This window comes from Gymnoscopelus microlampas, assembly GCF_963454915.1.
Source record: "Gymnoscopelus microlampas genome assembly, chromosome: 12".
NCBI classification, from domain to species: domain Eukaryota; kingdom Metazoa; phylum Chordata; class Actinopteri; order Myctophiformes; family Myctophidae; genus Gymnoscopelus; species Gymnoscopelus microlampas.
Genome location: NC_139949.1, coordinates 1091809 through 1113363, shown reverse-complemented (window position 1 = coordinate 1113363; position 21555 = coordinate 1091809). Strand labels below are relative to the sequence as shown.

Sequence of the window (21555 nt, the reverse complement as noted above, 5' to 3'; positions counted from 1 at the left end):
AGCAGAATCTGTTCTTGAGAGATTAGGGGGTCCTTGACATGAAAATGTTTGGTTTAAACGACATTAGGAAACAAGCCCAAATATGCTTATTTGGGCTTGACTCTACACTTTAGAAACAAGGCAAAAAAAAACTATATTTACCAACAAGCCCCCCCCCAAAAAAAATATTTATCAACAAGCCCCAAAAATAAACATATTTACCAACAAGCCCCCAAAGAAGCCCAAAGTCGCTTATAATAAGCGGACATGGCAACGCTGTCTAAGCCCCGCCCCCTGCAGTATGCCTCCCCGGCAGAGTGGAGGTCACTTCATTCTGTTGGACCGACGCAGGATCAGCAGGATCTCTCTATAAGACCACTTATAAACCCAGTTTATAACTAGTCATACTACCTAGTAGTCTCCACCATGTCTCTGTCCACCAAACTGACCCTGGACAAGGTGAATGTCAACGGAAAACGAGTCATCATGAGGTAACATTTCATTCAATATTAAACATTCATGATGTAACGTATTGTTTGATTGTTTTAGTCTTTTTTTTCTTTAAAAACAAAATAGTTTTATCATGAATTGTTTCATGAATATTAAATTTAGCGTGTATTTTCTTTTTTTAGTGTGGATTTATCAAATACAAACATCATGAGATGCAGATGAAGTGGACATCTTAGCCCTGAAACATGACTGTCATAACAGTCATGGAACCACTTGTTCCTGGTGCTTGAATGGTCTCCATTTACAACCCGTACATCTACATAAACGTTCAGATTTCAAATATAAAGTGCTTACCCCAAAGCCACGGACGTAAAAAGTGAAAACGCCTGGGTCTAAGTACCCGTATCTTCTGTATTGTTCAATAAAAAGTGTTTTAATCTGATTGGCAGCCATTTTCTTATAGAGTTATAATGTATCAGAGTGTAATACACCTCCCAACCGACAGAGCGTAGTTGAACGCTCGTGGAGAAAATTACGTGAAAATGGCCACCGATCGTTTTAAAATACTTTTTATTGAACAATACGAATGATACGGGTACTTAGACCCGGGCGTTTTAACTTGTAACATCGGTGGCTTTGGGGTCAGCACTTTATATTTGAAATCTGAACGTTTATGTAGATGTACGGGTTGTAGATGGAGACCATTCGAAAACCAGGAACAAGTAGTGCCATGACGCTTGTGACAGACGAGCGTATGGCTAACATCTTGTCAAATGAAATGCAACGGTAGACGGGATGCTACAGTTACTGTTCCATGTCTACCATAGAGTTAACATTAGTGTTATATTACATGAGTTACATTGCCAGTTCTAGTTAGATGAGTTAATGTTACATCATTAGTAGTGGTCGTTGTGTTGCTTAACACACACACAGGAAGTGTGTTTGCCGTCAGTCACGTTGTGCTGCTGCTACGTGCTTCCAGCCAGATGATGCATGGATGGGTGGCAGCATCATCACCTTATACTCTGTACATGATGTACTGTAATCTTAGATTCATGTAATGCAGCTTTATTGTCATCACAGGTTCACAGGCGTAACGCAGTAGCTGAAATCATTTTTCACGCAAGCATCCATTTGTAGTTTTTTAGAGATGCAAGGAATAGTAAGGAAAACAAAGGGAGTGTGGAAATATATCGGTTGCATTACATGCATACATCACTACAACCAGGACAGATAATTAAAAATATTCATGAGAATGGCAGTGGTAACTAAGAGACGGCATACAGTAATATAATGTAATATGCCCTACCTGAGGCCACTCAAACTCCTTGGGGCCCTCAGGGAGGGTGTTTCAAATCATAGGGGGGCTCTCACGTACGGCCTACCAAAGCCTTTTAGGGCCCTCAGATATGGCCTACCAAAGCCTATAAGGGCCCTCAGATAGGGCCTACGAAAGCCTATAATGGCCCTCACGCAGGGTGTTGCAAAGCCTATGGCACTCAGGTAGGGCGTTCCAAAGCCTATGGCACTCAGGTAGGGCCTTCCAAAGCCTAGGGGCCCTCGGGTAGGGCGTTCCAAAGCCTAGGGGCCCTCGGATAGGGCGTTCCAAAGCCTAGGGGCCCTCGGGTAGGGCGTTCCAAAGCCTAGGGGCCCTCAGGTAGGGTGTTCCAAAGCCTATAAGGGCCCTCAGGTAGGGTGTTCCAAAGCCTATAAGGGCCCTCAGGTAGGGTGTTCCAAAGCCTATAAGGGCCCTCAGGTATGGTGTTTCAAAGCCTATAAGGGCCCTCAGGTAGGGTGTTCCAAAGCCTATAAGGGCCCTCAGGTAGGGTGTTCCAAAGCCTATAAGGGCCCTCAGGTAGGGTGTTCCAAAGCATAAGGGCCATCAGGTAGGGCCTTCCAAAGCCTAGGGGCCCTCGGGTATTAATGAGGGCAGTTTTAGTAGGATGTAAGGCTGCATACAGGCTCACATGGGACCAGAATGTCTGAAATGTAGCTGCATTTATCAGAGACTGGGCCGTGCTAGAATCTAAAAGTCATCGCTAAAATGGTCAAATCCATTCTGAAACTTAACAGATAACCAGGAGAGAAAAGCAAAGATGGTTGTGATATGGTCTCTGTATCCTAGAATTAAGTATAAATGACATGATGGGAACTTTAATATTTGAGGAGGATTTGTGCCCTTTATGGTTTATGGGCTGTAAAATGGGAACATACAGTACTAACGTCATGTCCAGGGGATGTACTTGTGCATCAAGCTGCCTCACGCTACAGAAACAGGAGATAGACTCCTGCCCTATGGGCCTCATGGCTCAGGAACAGTGGTGGAAAAAGTACTCAAATGTTTTACTTAAGTTGATTACTTACATGAAGACAATGATTTATCGTATTACAAGTTTTCTGAAATCGTATATTTAAATATGCAAATTAGGCATTAGGAAAATATGCCCAAATTTGCATACCTTTCCTGAATCAATATTGGAACATTGGACAAAGCCAGAGTCAACATACTTCAAAAGGAGTCAAAGGTTTTTAACAATGGAATATTCAATATCTGGCTCGATTTTGGGGCTCAGGCTCATGGACTAAATGCCTAATTTGCATATTTAAATATACCATTTCAGAAAACTTGTAATACAATAAATCATTGTCTTCATGTAAGTAATCAACTCAGGAAGTTTCATTATGATAACTCTTTTTTTAAATTTTGTCATTTGAAAATGTGTGATAACCATGAAAAAGCTACTCCTGTGGAGAGTTTATCATATATTTATTTACTCGTATTGACCCTATGAACAATTTAATATAGGTTTGGTTTTGCCCACTCTTTCGATAATGAAATCTTGTCTGGCTCATATACTATAGGGCTCAAGTGGTTAGTGTATGTTGTCAAAATCTACAAAGTAATTAGTAACTCAAGTTTTCAAGTCATTGTAGTGGAGTAAAAGTACAATATTTGCCTCCGACATGTAGTGGACTAGTAGAAGTAAAAGTACAGACAATTGGAAATACTCCAGTAAAGTAAAAATACCTCAAAATTGTACTAAAGTACAGTACTTAAGTGAATGTACTTAGTTACTTTATACCACTGGGAACCATTGGTCCCAACGGATTACTTACTTAGAAACATTTTTTAATGATATATTTATAGTTACATGTATAAGTCAAGGATGTCAGAACAGCATCCACTGTGAAGGCCACTTAATGATGGTTCTAGTTGTGGTGCTTGGTTATCTTACTGTATATTGTAATATAATAATATACTGTACACATACATACACACGGCAGTGGTCAGCTAATGTGCACACTGAAACTAAACACCAGTCTGTTGTAAATATCAGGGGTCAGTCTGCCGTCCGACATTCAGGGGGCCGACGGGGAAAGGTCAAGGTTCAGCTGGTTGGTTGTCGGGGGGGGGGGGTTCGGGGGGTTCGGGCCACTGCTGTCCGACAGGCTCAGGGGGGCCGGCGGGGAAAGGTCAAGGTTCACGTGACTCCGTTGGTTCGTGCTCTTTACCGAGAAAGGTTTGAAGGTTAATAGAGCACCAAGTTCACTTTTAACTGGATGGACTTTAAGCTCGAGTGCAACTGGAATAGAAGCTTTACATGTGATTCCTACTGTTGTAGCAGGATGGACATGCTGTGGAGAAGTGTGTCAGACAGGATCAGTGCTCATTTTGACAGCAGATTTTGATTTAGTTTGTCAGTCTTTTGAATAAAATTCCGTTTAGTTTTAGTCATCTGAAATGCTTTACTTTTATTCTAGTTTCATAAGATTTTAGTCAACTAAATCTACAGTTTTGTTTTAGTCAACTAAAATGTATGTTGGCGGGCCATAATGGCGTCGTAATTCCTGATTTATACTTGGCCTTAGCTCCCTGCCGATCTGCAAGTTGTTATTATTATTATTATTATTACAAGTTCACAACGCATCACAGACGCGTTGTGAACTTGTAGATCGACTATTTTCAGGGCGCAACACCTGACCAAGCATAAAATGACTTGTCTTAGTTCTACTGGATTTCATCTCCACTTGTCCCTCCCTAACAATTTAGTCTAGTTACATTTTTTTTAACGAAATTGTCCATATATTTAGTCATAGTTTTAGTCATCACAGTCACAACTCATTTAGTTTTTATTTAGTTTTGGTCAGTGAAAACATTCTTTCATCGTAGTTTTAATTGTCGAAATGAACACTGTAAAGGATATCTTTGTGTGTGTTTGCTGCTGTTGTAGCAGGATAGACTGGTGTTGTGTGGAGAAGTGTGTCTGAACAGACAGGATATCTTTGCATGTTGCAGCACTATAACTGTCAATCTGCACAATACAAAGCAGACATCTGTAACTATTAATTCATGATTCACTTCCTGATTGTGCAACTTCATTGTTGCTCTTCCTCCTCCATTCATTCTGCTGAGATAAAAAGCATAGATAGACCTTTTATTTATCCTCTGCCTGCCTGGGGAAATTCACTGGTCTGTACGAAAAACTGCTCTATAACTGTGCATTACTGTATGTGCCGTGTTGGTGAGAGGGTACTGGTACTGGCTTGGTTTCATACTGAATTTACACTAGTTTTATACTGGTTCTGTACTGGATTTTTACTGGTTTTATTCTGGTTCTGCCAGTGGACAGTTGTTATTTCAGATCACGCCCCGATAGAATTCCTCTGGCACTGAATCAATGAAACTCACTGACTGCATACTCCATAGTCAAGACTAGACACCTACAATAGACTGTGTGTGTGTGGGGGGGGGGGGTCTGTTATGTAACAAACATGTTCATATTCACTGCTCAGTGATAGCTAATCTATTGTGGATTCTATATGGTTACATTTAGTGGTGTTCAGCCTACAGGGAACACTGTGTGTGTGTGTGTGTGTGTGTGTGTGTGTGTGTGTGTGTGTGTGTGTGTGTGTGTGTGTGTGTGTGTGTGTGTGTGTGTGTGTGTGTGTGTGTGTGTGTGTGTGTGTGTGTGTGTGTGTGTGTGTGTGTGTGTGTGTGTGTGTGTGTGTGTGTGTGTGTGTGTGTGTGTGTGTGCGTGCGTGCGCAGGTCATATACAGCACATGTCATATCTAATCAATAGCAGAGGAATGTGCAAGGAGCATATATATATACAGTATAAATCCTCATCTAGTGCTCTGACAGCAACTGAGAAATGTTTGTTGTTTGCTATTCATACAGGATTATACATAGATATGATAGTTATTTATTGAACAATGTTTGTAATCTGATCTGTTCATAATAATCCGCTGTAATGAGGATTAGGATCCATCATTGTCCAACTGCCAACCGGGGACAGCGGGGGGGGGGGGGGGGGCAGGACTAATGTCAGCTGACCTTAAATGACTTAAAGGAGCACATCACACATTTTCAACCTTATGTTCAAATGCTTGGTCCTCACTAATGCTCTTTATGAGATGGCACCATTCCTGTCTACTCACTCTGTGTCTCATTGGTGGACTGTGGACAGTTTAGAAACCTGCCTACCAGTGACATCATCGACAGGGATTCTAAGCTGATAGAAACTAGTCTACAGCCTTTCTATTCTTGGAAAGTTAGCATGCTGGAATAGAAGCCATTGTTCTTGCATTCATAAAAAGTAGTTTGAAATCTTTTTTTGAAATGACCAACCTGCCTACCGATGATGTCACTGGTCCACAGTCCACCAATGAGACACAGAGTGAGTAGACATAAATGGTGTCATCTTATACTGAGCATTTGTGAGGACCAATGAGGTTGTAAATGGCTGAAGGAGCAGACTGCTGTCAATCTGTCTTATTTCTCTATTTACTAAAGAGTTTTGTTTGTTTACTAGTTTGTTTAGTTGTTAGTTTACTAGTTTGTTTAATAGTGTGTTTGTGTTAACAGGGTTGATTTCAACGTTCCAATGAAGGACCAACACATCACCAACAACCAGAGGTAAATAAACAATAAAAAAACAAAACACAGAGTTAAAGTGTTTACACAGATTAAATGAAAGAAGATGATAATGTGTGCGTGTGTGTCATCAGGATCAAGGCAGCGGTTCCAACCATTAAGCACTGTTTGGACAACGGGGCGAAAGCTGTGGTTCTGATGTCCCATCTGGGTCGTCCTGATGGAAGCCCCATGCCTGACAAATACTCCCTGGAACCAGTGGCTGCTGAGCTCAAAACACTGCTGGGCAGGTACCTGAGTAGAGTACTATTACTATTATTATTGTTTTATACTCAAAACACTGCTGGGCAGGTACCTGAGTAGAGTACTATTACTATTCTTATTGTTTTATACTCAAAACACTGCTGGGCAGGTACCTGAGTAGAGTACTATTCTTATTGTTTTATACTCAAAACACTGCTGGTCAGGTACCTGAGTAGAGTACTATTACTATTCTTATTGTTTTATACTCAAAACACTTGCTGCGCTTATTTCCGACGAGTCTAGGCTACAAAACACAGTCCCCTTAGGAATATTTTGGGATATCGTCCAACCTTAATCTACACAGGATCAGATCACACGTGCTTGGAAAGGGTGCGTTTGATTTATCATTCCTGTACGCTCGATTGTTTTCCCCTCACAACCATACCACACAACTCTTTACATCAGGTGCTAGTGGCCATTTTAGATATGGGCGTTATAATATAATTTGGTTGCATTATGGAACATAATTTGACCAAGAACGGAATTGGTAACTTTGGTAATTTTGGTGTTGTAATCGCAATTTTGAAATGATTCAATATTTGTGTGTGTGGTAGGGATATCACCTTCCTGAAGGACTGCGTCGGTCCAGACGTGGAGGCGGCGTGCGCTAGCCCCGCCACCGGCAGTGTCATCCTGTTGGAGAACCTGAGGTTCCACGTGGCCGAGGAGGGCAAGGGCAAGGACGCTGCCGGTAACAAGGTACGTTGTCATGACAACGCCTGTGTGTGTGTGTGTGTGTGGGGGGGGGGTCAGAATTATTATTATATGCGTGAATGAATGAATGAATGAATGAATGAGAGAGATCCACAAAAGAAAAGCAGTTCTCATAGTGGAACAATCCATACAACGGAAAGGAAAGATGATTTTTTTGGTTAAATTAAGAATTAAATGGCTCTGTATTGTGATTGTAATCATTGCTGTAGAGTGTTTGTTCAGTAACTCTCTCCAGCTCTTGAGTAAACAGAAAATACATTTTCAGCGTACCAGCGTACTCACTTCTTTGAGCCATCACTTCCAATTTCACTTGTTTATCACGTATCCTGTGTGGGTTCTCTGTCCTGATTGGATAAAATTGGTATCCTTGAAATCCTGTCCTCACAGTGAAGGACAGTGACATGGCACGTGATTATGGATCCCACCGCAATTCTAGGCAGAACTGGCTGTGATTGGCCAGTAGTCGCTGTGATTGACAGTTCTCGTTTTTGCAACTATGCCTAAACTTAACCCTAACCTCAGTAAAACTATGCCTTCCAGCCAGGGAGCCAATCAGGTAAGGCGGGTCTATCCTATAACGTTGGTGGGATTCATAATCACGCAACAGTGACTCAGCAATTGTCCCTTTTTTTTAAAGGCCAGCTGCAGTGTCCACAGAATGCTGAGTCACACTTTGATGACGTCATTGCAGTGTCCCCGCAGAATGCAGAGTCACACTTTGATGATGTCTGCAGTACTGCAGTGAACCATTCACAAAGTCCATCTGACCTCAAATCCACTCCCTGTTTTTACTTTAAAACTGACCAGTACACACAGTCTGATACTGTTGTACTGGGAGCTGACGAGTACAACCACAGTCTGATACTGTTGTACTGGGAGCTGACCAGTACAACCACAGTCTGATACTGCTGTTGTACTGGGAGCTGACCGGTACAACCACAGTCTGATAATATCGTACTGGGAGCTGACCGGTACAACCACAGTCTGATACTGTTGTACTGGGAGCTGACCAGTACAACCACAGTCTGATACTGTTGTACTGGGAGCTGACCGGTACGACCACAGTCTGATAATATTGTACTGGGAGCTGACCAGTACAACCACAGTGTGAAACTGTTGTACTGGTGTAAGTGTACTAATAATAGTAATTGTACAGTAATAGTATTGACCTTTGAACCTTACTGGACTCTGGTATTTCAGGACATTAAATATCTGTCTTGACCTTACAGTGACCTCCAGCCAGAGAGCTTGTGACATTTTGGCTGATAAAGGTCAACATGAACCAGATCCAGCGGTGTAATGTGACAGTCAGACCACCAGGGGGGTCAGAGATGTTGAACCTGACGTATATTAAGAAAAGACACATTCAACTTGATTGAATACTTTATTAGCCGGTTTGATAACAGTTGTTTCCATTGTGGTCCACTGTACTCAATTCATCAGTAATTCACCGTTGATGCGTCCCATGGGAAGTTTCCTAGTTTATCCTACGTTATCAACAAAATATCTGTAAATAATCTTAGAAAAACTAACAACATTTTCCACGGACGCATTTTGCAACACAGGTCTGGCTGTTATATAAAACGCACAGTTACTGAAATTGCCCCTCGCCTAATCAAACAGAGTACTTACAGTTGGGTGAGAACGTGTGTGTGAAACAAATGAACATTCTCCTACTGCGTGACTGCATATTCCACACACACACACACACACACACACACACACACACACACACACACACACACACACACACACACACACACACACACACACACACACACACACACACAGTGTTGTAAACCTGCAGCAGACTGATAACGTTAATCAGGTCAATATTAACACTTTATAAACACAATGATGGCTGCAGTCCAAAGGTCAAAGGTTAGACAAACTACTGTTCTTTCTTTCTTTCTGTCTTTCACTCTCCGAAGAGCAAGAGAAATTCTAGCTGTTAAATTCTAAATACATTTTCTCTCTCTCTCTGCCTGTCTCTCTCTGCCTGTCTCTCTCCCATCAGACCAAGGCATCCCAGGAGCAGATAGACTCCTTCAGAGCGTCTCTCTCTAAGCTGGGAGACGTTTACGTCAACGATGCCTTCGGCACCGCCCACAGAGCACACAGGTACGCACACGCACACGCACACGCACACACACACACACACACACACACACACACACAGCGTGTTACATCGATTAACTTTCACTGTTGTCATAATAGACTGATCACTAAGCTCTACCCCGCAGTGCCCCACCGCCCTATGTTAGACATTCTGAGAGCTTCAATGAAAATATGTTAAAAATAATTATAATATCATTAAATTATGGATGATATTTGGAGCCTAATCTCGTCAACAAAGCCTGCAGTATGCACCGGAAAAATTGCTATTCCAAAAAAAAAACAATCACTACCAAAGAGAGATGGATCTACAGCATATATTATCAATCAGCTACATTAACATCATTATCAGGGACAGGAGTGTTTGTGCAGCAAACCGCACGCTAAGTAACACATCATATAGTAGCACTTATAATAAATAATTGAACAAACACCAACGAGTGAGTGGTATGGTGCGGTCCTAGTTCCTCTGTGGTGTATTGAACTCCAACCACCAGACACCCTACTCCTTTTGGAAGCCCCTGTCTCTGAGATATCCATAGTCACATAGTTATATCTCTCCTCTCCTCAGTTCCATGGTAGGAGTGAATCTTCCCCAGAAGGCTGCAGGCTTCCTGATGAAGAAGGAGTTGGATTACTTCGCCATGGCTCTGGAGAAACCCGCCAGGCCCTTCCTGGCCATCCTGGGAGGGTAAGAACGGACCGTCACCGAAACATCACAGGTTCAGCTTGACTAGCAATACATAGGCTACTAATAGGTGATAAATACATCAGAATATATTGGCTACTGACTGGTCATCAATACACCAGAATCTAGGCCACTGACAGGTCACCATGGTGACTGAAAGAGTCCAGCAATATTACTCATTTGGTTAGAAGCATCGACCGACAATGAAAAAATATTGTCAGTCGATCCAAAGAGGGAGAAAATTAAAGGCCACCTACAAATAGACTACAATTCCCAGGCTTAGAAATGACCTAAAGACTGGCTCCACGGTGCTCATAATCAGCGTCACGCCGTTGCATTGGATGTTTACTGTCTGTAGGAGAGACAGAGTAGCGTTGTCAGAGTTCTATGTTGTTTTTGACGTAGCGTGACGTGAAAAGTGTTCATTTTTACCAAGTTTTACATGGTTTTAGTCATAGTCTTTAGAGTCAGGACTCTATAGGACACTATATACCAGAGCCATTTTATATTCAATGGTTGTCCTGAAAGCACACTCACACTCACACACATCCTGGGTCAGGGTCCAGATTCTATTGTGCAATTGTCACAGCATTTTAACGTCTGGAAGGCAGCCAATCAAATCCCTCCATTCATGCTTTCATAGACACCACCGCCCACCCTGTCTGTCTGACAGTCAGACAGACAGATAGATTTATTAAGAGACAGACAGAGACTAATAATGAATGATTAAAGAGGAAAGACAATAGAATACATTTAATATATTTTTGTTTGTGGAGATGACTGATTTGCATCAACAGGTGTCGGCCATCCTCCATCCCACAATTTAATATAATATACAATGGATGTTTGTGAAGTTGGATTTTAAAAAAAAATCTCTTCTCTTGTTTCAGGAGTTTATAACTGTCTGCCTGTCTCACTCTCTCCCTCTCTCCCTCTCTATCAGAGCCAAGGTGAAAGACAAGATCCAGTTGATCAACAACATGTTGGACCAGGTGAACGAAATGATCATCGGAGGAGGAATGGCTTTCACCTTCCTGAAGGTCCTCAACAACATGGAGGTATGAACACACACACACACACACACACACACACACACTCACACACACTCTCACACACACTCACACACACACTCTCACACACACACTCACACTCACACACACACTCACACACACACTCTTCACAACACGGTGCATTAGTCACACTCGCACCGTTCACACGCGTCCAACGCATGTAAACAGTGTGAAGAGGGCAGCTCAACGTTGATGTACTTTGACCCGGGCATCAACCAATAGGAAAGAAGTACCATGCATTGGCCCCAGTTTCAACAAGCCATTCTACGAGTACCTTTTGTCTTGTAGCCAACATTCCAACGTGAATGAAATGAACTACAAAACCCACACTGTCCACAACAACCCACAAGGCAACATGGGAAACTGAGGTGTCTGACCACAGATATGTGTCTGACAATAGGCTCTATGCACAGCAGCCATATTGTCACTTCCTTCACAGGTGTTACCAATGATACTAATGAAGGCTCTGTTCCATTTAGCGTAGCACAGTGGTTTCCACAACCCCCATAACTGTGAGAGTGTACAAATTGAACCAAATGGACCCTTACGGGTCCATTTGGTTCCATTTGTACACTCTCAGAGTTACACACCTGTAAGGGGCCATTTGGAAGCCCATGAGGGTCCCTGGACCCCAACTGTAGACCCACTGGTGTAACAGAGTGTTTCCAGTGAGCCAACATGCACAATATCAGCACCCTGACTCTGTTTGACCAGAATGGAACAGAGCCTTCATTAGTATCATTGGTAACACCTGTGAATGTCTTCATAATATGGCTGCTGTGAATAGAGCCTCTTGGCTGTGACGCTTAGCTTATGAAGCACACAAGTGACCTTTTAAAGCGCAGTATTTGCTCCTTCCAGAGCAGCGGTGGGCAACTTTGATGATGTAGAGGGCCACTATATTTCCACACTCACTCCAAAGGGCCACATTGCATATTGTTGCTGTCGGGACTGCAATCCTCTTATCTCCATATTTTAACTTTTTTCGTAAATTAATGCCGCACTTCGTCATTCTAGTATGTCACACAAAAGTAGCAAAAATAGCAGATCTACAGGCTCAAAACGTGTCGCCACGTGTTTTGAGCTTGCAGATCTGCTATTTTTGCTACTTTGGAATCCTGAATTATTTTTGCAAATGCATTATGCATTTGATTAAGTTAACTTTATGAACTTAAAGGTAGGGTAAGTGATTTCCTTTGGTTAAAATAAGTGTTAAATAGCTCTATATTCTGTATAGAGTGTTTGTTCAGTAAAAGGAGTCTCCTTGTCTCTCCAGCTCTTTATAAAACAGAAAATGCATTTTTGTTTCAGTTTCATTTCCAAGTTTATCCAATCAGGATAGAGAACTCAATCAGGATATAGATTAAACAAGTGAAATTGGAAGTGATGACACTAAGAAATGAGCAGGCAAAATTGGAACTGGAACACTATAAAAATTAAGCTTAAAAATGGGTACTTTCTCCTGATTGGCTGAGATTTTGACACCTACCGGAAAATGTATTTTCTGTTTATTAAAGAGCTGGAGAGACGGGGAGACTCCTGTTACTGAACAAACACTCTATAGCAATGATTACTATCAGAATATAATGCTTTAACCTTTTAACAAAATACTTTTTGTTTTAACCCAAAAAATATCACTTACCCTACCTTTAAATACAAATACATTGGACATAAAAAAAGTAATTTAAGCTACTAATATAGACTGAAGTAATTAAAGCGGGTCATGTTTGCATGTTTGCAATTGTAATATATCAGTATATTAACCTGCGGGCCGCATTAAGTGAAGGTGGGGGCCGCATTTGGTCCCCGAGCCGCCAGTTGCCCATGTATGTTTCAGAGCATGTGAAGCGGAGCTGAGCCAGGGGAAATGCCGCTCCACGCTCTGGGGGCTGTTGTCACGCTCGCTATCCATTCATGTTGGTTCATGTTGATTGACCTACAAGCTCACATTGTGAGCTTGTAGATCTGCTATTTTCAAAAGATCTTTATGCATTTGAACACTCCCCCGCTACGTTAAATATTGTCCCGCTCCGCTCATATGCTCTGGCTCCTTCTGAAGTTTTTAGTAAAGGGGGGTGATGTAACTACAAATTGATGTCATTCAGAACTTCTGATGGGCGGTCTGAAGGTCACAGAACTCCTGCACCCCCAGATGTCCTGACACTCCAAACTATAGTTCAGAAAGCCTGTCCGAACGGCATGTTTTTTTTTCTTTCTTTCTCCAAAGTTGAAAGGAGCGTGTATTGGCCTTAAGGGTTTTTTATATTTAAATATAACCGTTTATTATGTGACATATTGTGAACTTGTATATCGGCTATTTTCGCTATTTTTGTGAATGTAAGAAAAGCTTAGTGGGTCAACTTATTATTTGGCATCAATAATTCAAAATAAATGTTGACAGAGTGATAACAGGAGTTATAACTACTGTATAACCCACTGGTCTAGACAGCTTTGTGAAAATATGTCGTTTTTATCACGTTAGGAAGCAAAAAGTATTGTGACCTCCAGTTGACCTCCAGGAACAAACAAGAAATGGTCCCACAATGCAGCTGAGATGATTGTCAAACTTTAAAAACGTGTTAAAGTCAGGAAATGATTCCAGGCTTCTGATAAAAAGTGTTTCCATCATATAGGGTTGTTGAAAGGTTTTGATTAACTGTGTTTCCATGCTAAATGGTTGCTGGAAGGGGGTGTGCTGCAGAAAGTCTCCACTGAAAGTTATTCATTTAAAAGTAGAGTAAGTTGAGGTTTATTTGTTAAAAAGTTAACGCTCTATATTGTGTTAGTGATTACAATGTAGGCATTTAGCAGACACTCTTATCCAGAGAGACTTTCAATGAGCAAGGTAAATAATCACTTGCATATAATGCAGAGAGATAGTGCCTTAATAAGTTAAAAACACTACAATACAAATAAATGACAATAACATGCGTAAAAAAACAAGTGCTCCACTATCTATCCCTAGACAAATGACCTTTTACAGAGGAACCTTATCTAACAGCCAAGCTCTAACAGTCTGCTGCTTAAAATACCTCAGATTGGTGGTCAGTTTGACACCGTGGTATCCAGACTGTTCCACTGTGTGACTCCTATGTAAGTAAATGATCCCTGTCCAACATAGTTTTTACATTTAAAACTGGGCACATTTGCTACACTAGCTCTGGTGAAAATATTGTGAACTTCCCCTACCTTAGTAATGAGATTACAACAGTAAGCATTGCTATAGAGCGTTTGTACAGTAACGGGGGTCTGCCTGTCTCTCCAGCTCTTTAATAGACGCTACAAACCTCAAGTCAGAATACCAATGTCATCCACATCAGGGGTATATTGGTGATTTATTTTTTTCCCGGCGGAATGGTATTTTAATGACGTCACACGCGCGCATGGCACGCGGACACCGCGCTTATTTTATTTTAACTTAAAGTAGGAAACATGTTTGTATAGGAAATGTTTTTTAGCGTTGATAGTTTTTGTCTTTTTAAACTAATACAAATTCAAGGAATGCCATGAACTATAGAGCTGAAACTATAAGTTTGCTTTGAACGAGTATCTTTCTCTTCTTCGACGGGGGGGGGGGGGGGGGGGGCGTGCACTGTACCGTGCCGTACCTGCGTGTGAGAAAATTTACCGGTGGAACACTGTGGTACTCCGTGTGGCCCCTATGACACCACTGAACCAGATTCATCCACGACGCGTTGTGCTGTTTTAGTCAAATGTTGGCCGCACAATGGACACTAGGGCTCATGTGGCTGTGAAATAGTTAGTGTGAAAGAGTGAAATAGTTAGCAAGGGTTTAACGAGGTCTTAACGAGGCGTTCCTCTCCCCTGCTCTTAGATCGGTACCTCGCTGTACGATGACGAAGGAGCGAAGATCGTCAAGGACCTGATGGCGAAGGCCGAAAAGAACGGCGTGAAGATCAACCTCCCCGTCGACTTCATCACCGCCGATAAGTTTGATGAGAAAGCTGCTGTTGGTTCCGCTACTGTTGCTGCTGGTATCCCCGCTGGATGGATGGTGAGTCAACGTTGCGATAAGTTTGATGAGTGTGACATTATCGATGGGGAATCTAAACTAATAGAAACTACAGCCTTTCTCTTCCTGGAAAGTTAGCATGCTGAAATAGAAGCCATTGTTTTCGCATTAATAAAAACAAAAAACTTAAAAAAAGGTTTCTAAACTGTCCACAGTCCACCAATGAGACACAGTGAGTAGACAGAAATGGTGTCATCTTATAAATGAGCATTAGTGTGGACCAATTATATGAAGATGAGGTTGAAAAGTGGTCCTTTAATGAGATGACGCTGTTTCATTGGCTAATATATATCATACTATAATTCTAGTAAGGGCGTAGTGAAGGGCGTAGTGGTGAGTAGGTGAAGCTACCCGGTTCTCCTCAGTGGCTGGAGCAATTGCTCTGATTTTGCACACAGCCATTGACCATTACCATCTGAACTTAACTGTGAAGCCCGTTTTTGTCTAAACAACCAAACTTTATATCTCAACTTAGCAGATCAGTATCATCAATTGTGTCCTGATTTTTAACCACTTTAAACCAGCCGTCACCAACCTATTGACGTGCCCAAAATGGTGACGCCAAGTTGAAAGTGGTAATGTTGTGAGTAAAACACGATTTTATTGGTGGAGGTGCAGGATATAACTTTATTTAGTGAATAAAACATCATTTTATTGGTGGAGGTGGTATCCCTCTCTGTCTGTCCTACCTGACTCTGTGGTCTGGTAGGACACCTACTGGTTGACAAGAGGTACTGCATGCATATAATAGTGCCCAGTCATTCTCAACCTCCAGTTTAATATACGTACATTAGGACTCTGGAGTACTGGAGTACTTAGTCCATCACTGGGTGGACTCAAGTAGAACTTACATTTGTTTAACATTCCTTTATGGCAGTGGTTTTCAACCCTTTTCATATCAAAGTCCATTATTTATTTTTGCATTTTAGCCACGGACCACCGTTTGATGAGATTTAGACTCTCAGACCCAATACTTAGAATATGTTGTTGTTGTTGGATGAGATTTTGTCCACAATTCCATGCTGTATTGATGTTGGTACCATAGGAGAGATAACAGGCAAATGTTGATCAAAATAACAATTCTTTAAGTAATGCAGATGTAAACAATAATTTAACTCTTGAGAGCGTAAAATGAAACCAAATGGACCGGTAACTGTCCATTTGGTTTCATTTTACGCTAAAGATCTATAAGGGTCCATTTGGTTACCAACTCTCTGGAACCCTCTAAAGGGCCACTGGTGGTCCCCGGACCACGGGTTGAGAACCAATGCTTTATGGTGAATAAAGAATAAAAATAAACAAGAGAATGGAGTTTGAAAAAGAAAGAATTGCAAAGAATTGGGGCCCAGGATTAAGAAGAGCAATACTACTATCAAAGGTCCATTGATAAACTCCAGAACAACACTCACAGTGCCTTGTCTCCAGTCTGTTTCCTCAGTATTTACAAAACATTGCTTTTTTTGTGAAGCCTTTCTTGTTTAAATCTCTTGGGAGCCAAATTGTCTCATGCACGGATGACGTCGCACACACGTGCGTGTGTGCGAACTGAGTTCCTGTTGAAGCCTATGGACAGCGCAACTTCCTGCATGAGACACTTTATACTGGATGTGAATTAAAAATAAGCTTAAAAGCAGAGTTGTAAAGTAACTAAGTGCATTTACTCAATTACTGTACTTAAGTTCAATTTTGAGGTACTTTTACTTTACTGGAGTATTTCCAATTGTCTATACTTTTACTTCTACTCAACTACATCTCAGAGGCAAATATTGTACTTTAACTCCTACAATTATTTGAAAACTTTAGTTACTTTGCAGATATAAATTATTACATTATAACATAATACATTAACCACTTTAGCCCTATTTTATACAGTACTAAAATGTTTGAAAATAGATGATCTACAAGCTCACAACGCGTCACATCGCGTATATCTACTATTTTCAAACGTTTTAGTACTTTTACTTTTGGTACTTTTAAGTACATTTTGATACCAATACTTTTGTACTTTGTACTTTTGCTCATGTACATTTTGAATTCCGGTCTTTCACTTGTAAGGGAGTACTTCTACATTGCAGTATTGATACTTAAGTAAAACATTTGAGTACTGAGCATGGTTCTCTTCAGGGCTTGACTGAGTCTAACATATATTGTGGTGTTCCACAGGGATTAGACTGGGTCTAACATATATTGTGGTGTTCCACAGGGATTAGACTGGGTCTAACATATATTGTGGTGTTCCACAGGGATTAGACTGGGTCTAACATATATATTGTGGTGTTCCTCAGGGATTAGACTGGGTCTAACATATATTGTGGTGTTCCTCAGGGCTTGGACTGTGGTCCAGAGAGTAACAAGGCGTTTGCGGACGCGGTGTTGAGAGCCAAGCAGATCGTGTGGAACGGGCCAGTCGGCGTGTTTGAGTGGGACACCTTCGCCATCGGAACCAAGAGCCTGATGGACAAAGTGGTGGAGGTCACCAAGACCGGATGTGTCACCATCATCGGTAAAAACCCTGACCCTAATGACCCTGTACCTTCAACCCTAGCCCCTAACCCTAATGACGCTGTAGCTTCAGCCCTAGCCAGTGGTGGAAAGTAACTAAGTAGTGTACTTAAGTGAAATTCTGATAAAATACTTGAGTATTTCCAATTTCCAATAATTTTGCTTCTACTCCACTACATCTCAGAGGAAAATATTGTACTTTTACTCCACTACAATTATTTGAAAACTCACAATGCGTCGCATTGTGAGCTTGTAGATCTGCTATTTTCAAAAGATATTTATACATTTGAAAACTTGAAATGGGACATTATGTATAATGAGTACTTTTACCTCTGGTACTTTAAGTACATTTGATACCATTACTTTTGTACTTTTACTCAAGTAAATATTGAATCCCGGACTTTTACTTGTAACAGAATATTTCTACAGTGCAGTATTGATACTTTTACTTAAGTAAAACATTTGTGTACTTATTCCGCCACTGCCCCCAACCCTAATGACCCTGTACCAAACATTACTAGCCCACTCTACCTTCACTCTAGAACCCTGAACCCTAACTCTAACCAACACATGTTTTAACGTGTCACCACGACCGCATGGATTTATGTTCTCAAGTCGCCATGACTGATTTCAGTCATTTGGATACCATAGAAGCCAGCATGTAAATTTTGTATTGATTTGTTCATTGTACTGTACGTAAAGTCAAATGTTATTTCATATATTGCATTTTAAATTCAAATCTTAAAGGAATAGTTCACCCAAAAAAAATACTTATCTTCTATCAATTACACACCCCATGAAGCATTGAATTCGTGGAGATTTGTTTGTTTTTTGTCGCATTCCTAAGCCAATAATTTGATGACCGGCGGTCTCTCCGGTAGGAGAGATAAAGAGTCTCCTTTGTGTCTCCTACCGGATACATTAGCATCTTTATTATTATCATCAAATTATTGGCTTAGGAATGTGACAAAAACAATTAAATTCAATGCTTCATGTAGGGTGTGTAATTGATAGAAAATAAGTATTTTTTTGGGTGAACTATCCCTTTAAGTTTTTAATAGAAAGCGTCCTCTTACACACCTACGTTGCCAGTTTGCTTAGGAAAAATTCAGCATGAATAGAGGGAGAAGTCTTGCACACTGTACTCAGTTACAAAAGTCGTTTTACTGAATACAGAATGTTTCAGTCTAACTGACCTTCATCTAATAGATCCATCATCTATAGATTTATCAGGTATCTCTGATGGATCTATAGATGATGGATAGATTAGATGGTCAAGGTCAGTTAGACTGAAACATTCTGTATTGAGTAAAAACTACTTTTGTAATCAAAGACCGTGTGCAGGACTTTCTTGAAACAAACAATCTGTGGAGGATTCAACAAAATCATCGAACACAAAACTGTGACGTCATTTGAGCTATAATTCACTCAGTCATTCATTCTGTCTGTCTCTGTATTACACCACTGACTGACGGTCTCTCTTTCTCTGTGTGTGTGTGTGTGTGTGTGTGTGTGTGTGTGTGTGTGTGTGCTACCCGTCTCCTCCCAGGTGGGGGCGACACAGCCACATGCTGTGCTAAGTGGGACACAGAGGACAAGGTCAGCCATGTTAGTACGGGAGGCGGCGCTTCACTGGAGCTGCTGGAGGGTGAGACATGTTCATTAAACAACATCAACACATTCATTAACTGTATGTATAAACTCATATTAAACTTTATAAAGCCAAACCACAAAGAAGTGTGGATGTGGTGATGGTTGTTGATGGTTCTACAGATCCAACGACCAATTGAACGCAATCATAGAAAAAAACTTAAGAATTGTGCATTTGCTGTCAGAAACAGTATATCGTATATCTAGCTCTGATTCATAACCTTGAAGGAGTTCTCCTAAGGCTATGGGACTTTCGATTCTTCGCACACAGCCTCTCGTCTGCAGTAAATATAAAAAATACACTTTCGCTACTCGCCAAAACAAAGAGGGTTTGAAAGCCAACTCTACTAAGTGAGAACACTCTGAGCCCCCACCTCACGTCTAAAATACACTTTTTGGCCAAAATGTTAAATATTTCACCGGAAAGAAAACATTTAGTTACTCCGCTGTGCCCTCTACAGATCCGGTCAATGGAATTTTTCTATTGACAAGAACTGTAGAGGGCTACAGACGAGAAGCTATGCAGCCTGTGGTCCGTGCGCAAAGAATCGAAAGTCCCATAGCCTTAAGGAGAACTCCTTCTAGGCTATAAATCAGAGCTACTGTACATCCAGGTTAGCTTGGGATAAACCTTTGAAAAACGAATGACAGTAGCATTTCGGTGTTTTGCATTCACTTGGTATTAAAACCAATAGGCTCTATGCACAGCAGCCATATTATCACTTCCTTTACAGGTGTTACCAATGATACTAATGAAGGCTCTGTTCCATTTAGTGTAGCACAGTGGTTTCCACGACCCTCATAACTCTGAGAGTGAACAAATGGAACCAAATGGACCCTTACGGGTCCATTTGGTTCCATTTGTTCACTCTCAGAGTTGCACACCCGCAAGGGGCCATTTGGAAGCCCATGAGGGTCCCTGGACCCTAACTTTAGACCCACTGGTGTAGCAGAGTGTTTCCAGTGAGCCAACATGCACAACATCAGCACCCTGACTCTGTTTGACCAGAATGGAACAGAGCCTTCATTAGTATCATTGGTAACACCTGTGCATTTCTTCACACTATGGCTGCTGTGAATAGAGCCTATTGGCAGCACATTTTTTCAAATGCATTGTGTCTCTGTCCTCAGGTAAAGTCCTGCCTGGAGTCGACGCCCTGAGCAGCGCTTAAACACACACACACACACACACACACACATGCACTAAACTCACATAACGCACACACACACAAGCGCACACACAGACAGACACATGCACTCACGCACACACTCTGGGATCTGAGATGTTCATCCTGCGGTGTGACATGAAAGGGACCTTCCTACAGCCGTGTTGTAAACCTACTCCCTTCTGTAGCTCTGTGTGTGTGTTTTTACTTGTTTTACTATACTTGTGAGGCCCAAATGTGACCCCACAAGTATGGTAATTCAACTGTGTGTGTGTGTGTACTTGGATGTGTTGCACTGCTGTACTCCCTGTATACTGTCCATGCTGTGTGGTATTACATCATGTGATATTAATATTGTCTCTCTACTGTATCTGCCTAGTCGTTTAATGTTTTCTATAAATCCTGCTTTATGTAAACAATGTTGAACGTAACTTTATCCTAAAGTTGTGTTATCTGGAAGTCTTCTTCAGTCTGACTCGCAGTGAAACTATTGTGTAAGATAGTTGTGAAGGTTAGAACCTGACTGTTAAAATATAATAACATATGGTATGCTATATGTTAATATATGTTAATATAATGCTAATGTAGACCTTAACGTTATGTTAAGGGTTGAATTACAGATCATTTTGTTCAGACAAAATAAAGCAGTTTCTGTTTAAAGGAGACGAGCCGTGATGTCCGTTATTCATTGTTTTGCTTTTTACCCCTTCTCCCCAATAGGCTCTATGCACAGCAGCCATATTATCACTTCCTTCACAGGTGTTACCAATGATACTAATGAAGGCTCTGTTCCATTTAGTGTAGCACAGTGGTTTCCACGACCCCCATAACTCTCAGAGTTACACACCTGTAAGGGGCCATTTGGAAGCCCATGAGGGTCCCTGGACCCCAACTGTAGAAGACCCACTGGTGTAACCGAGTGTTTCCAGTGGGCCAACATGCACAATATCAGCACCCTGACTCTGTTTGACCAGAATGGAACAGAGCCTTCATTAGTATCATTGGTAAC

General features: G+C 41.4%; 1 protein-coding gene across 1 annotated transcript; it reads left to right on the top strand.

Annotated features, from left to right (window-relative positions):
* Positions 1-312: 312 nt before the first annotated feature.
* pgk1 (phosphoglycerate kinase 1) lies at positions 313-21209 on the top strand. The gene is made up of 11 exons (XM_084074694.1): positions 313-470; positions 6297-6347; positions 6440-6595; positions 7163-7307; positions 9340-9443; positions 10009-10128; positions 11069-11183; positions 15031-15210; positions 17554-17731; positions 19280-19378; positions 20512-21209. The coding sequence occupies exons 1-11, from the start codon at positions 406-408 to the stop codon at positions 20550-20552; spliced, it is 1254 nt and encodes a 417-aa protein (XP_083930820.1). The 5' UTR covers positions 313-405; the 3' UTR covers positions 20553-21209.
* Positions 21210-21555: the final 346 nt, after the last annotated feature.

What these genes read in the sequence shown, in the direction of transcription:
- pgk1 (XM_084074694.1), top strand. Translation starts at nt 406, where the DNA reads ATGTCTCTGTCCACCAAACTGACCCTGGACAAGGTGAATGTCAACGGA. An exon ending in GGAAAACGAGTCATCATGAG is followed by an intron (nt 471 to 6,296) that starts GTAACATTTCAT and finishes TTGTGTTAACAG; the next exon opens with GGTTGATTTCAACGTTCCAA. An exon ending in CGGATGTGTCACCATCATCG is followed by an intron (nt 17,732 to 19,279) that starts GTAAAAACCCTG and finishes GTCTCCTCCCAG; the next exon opens with GTGGGGGCGACACAGCCACA.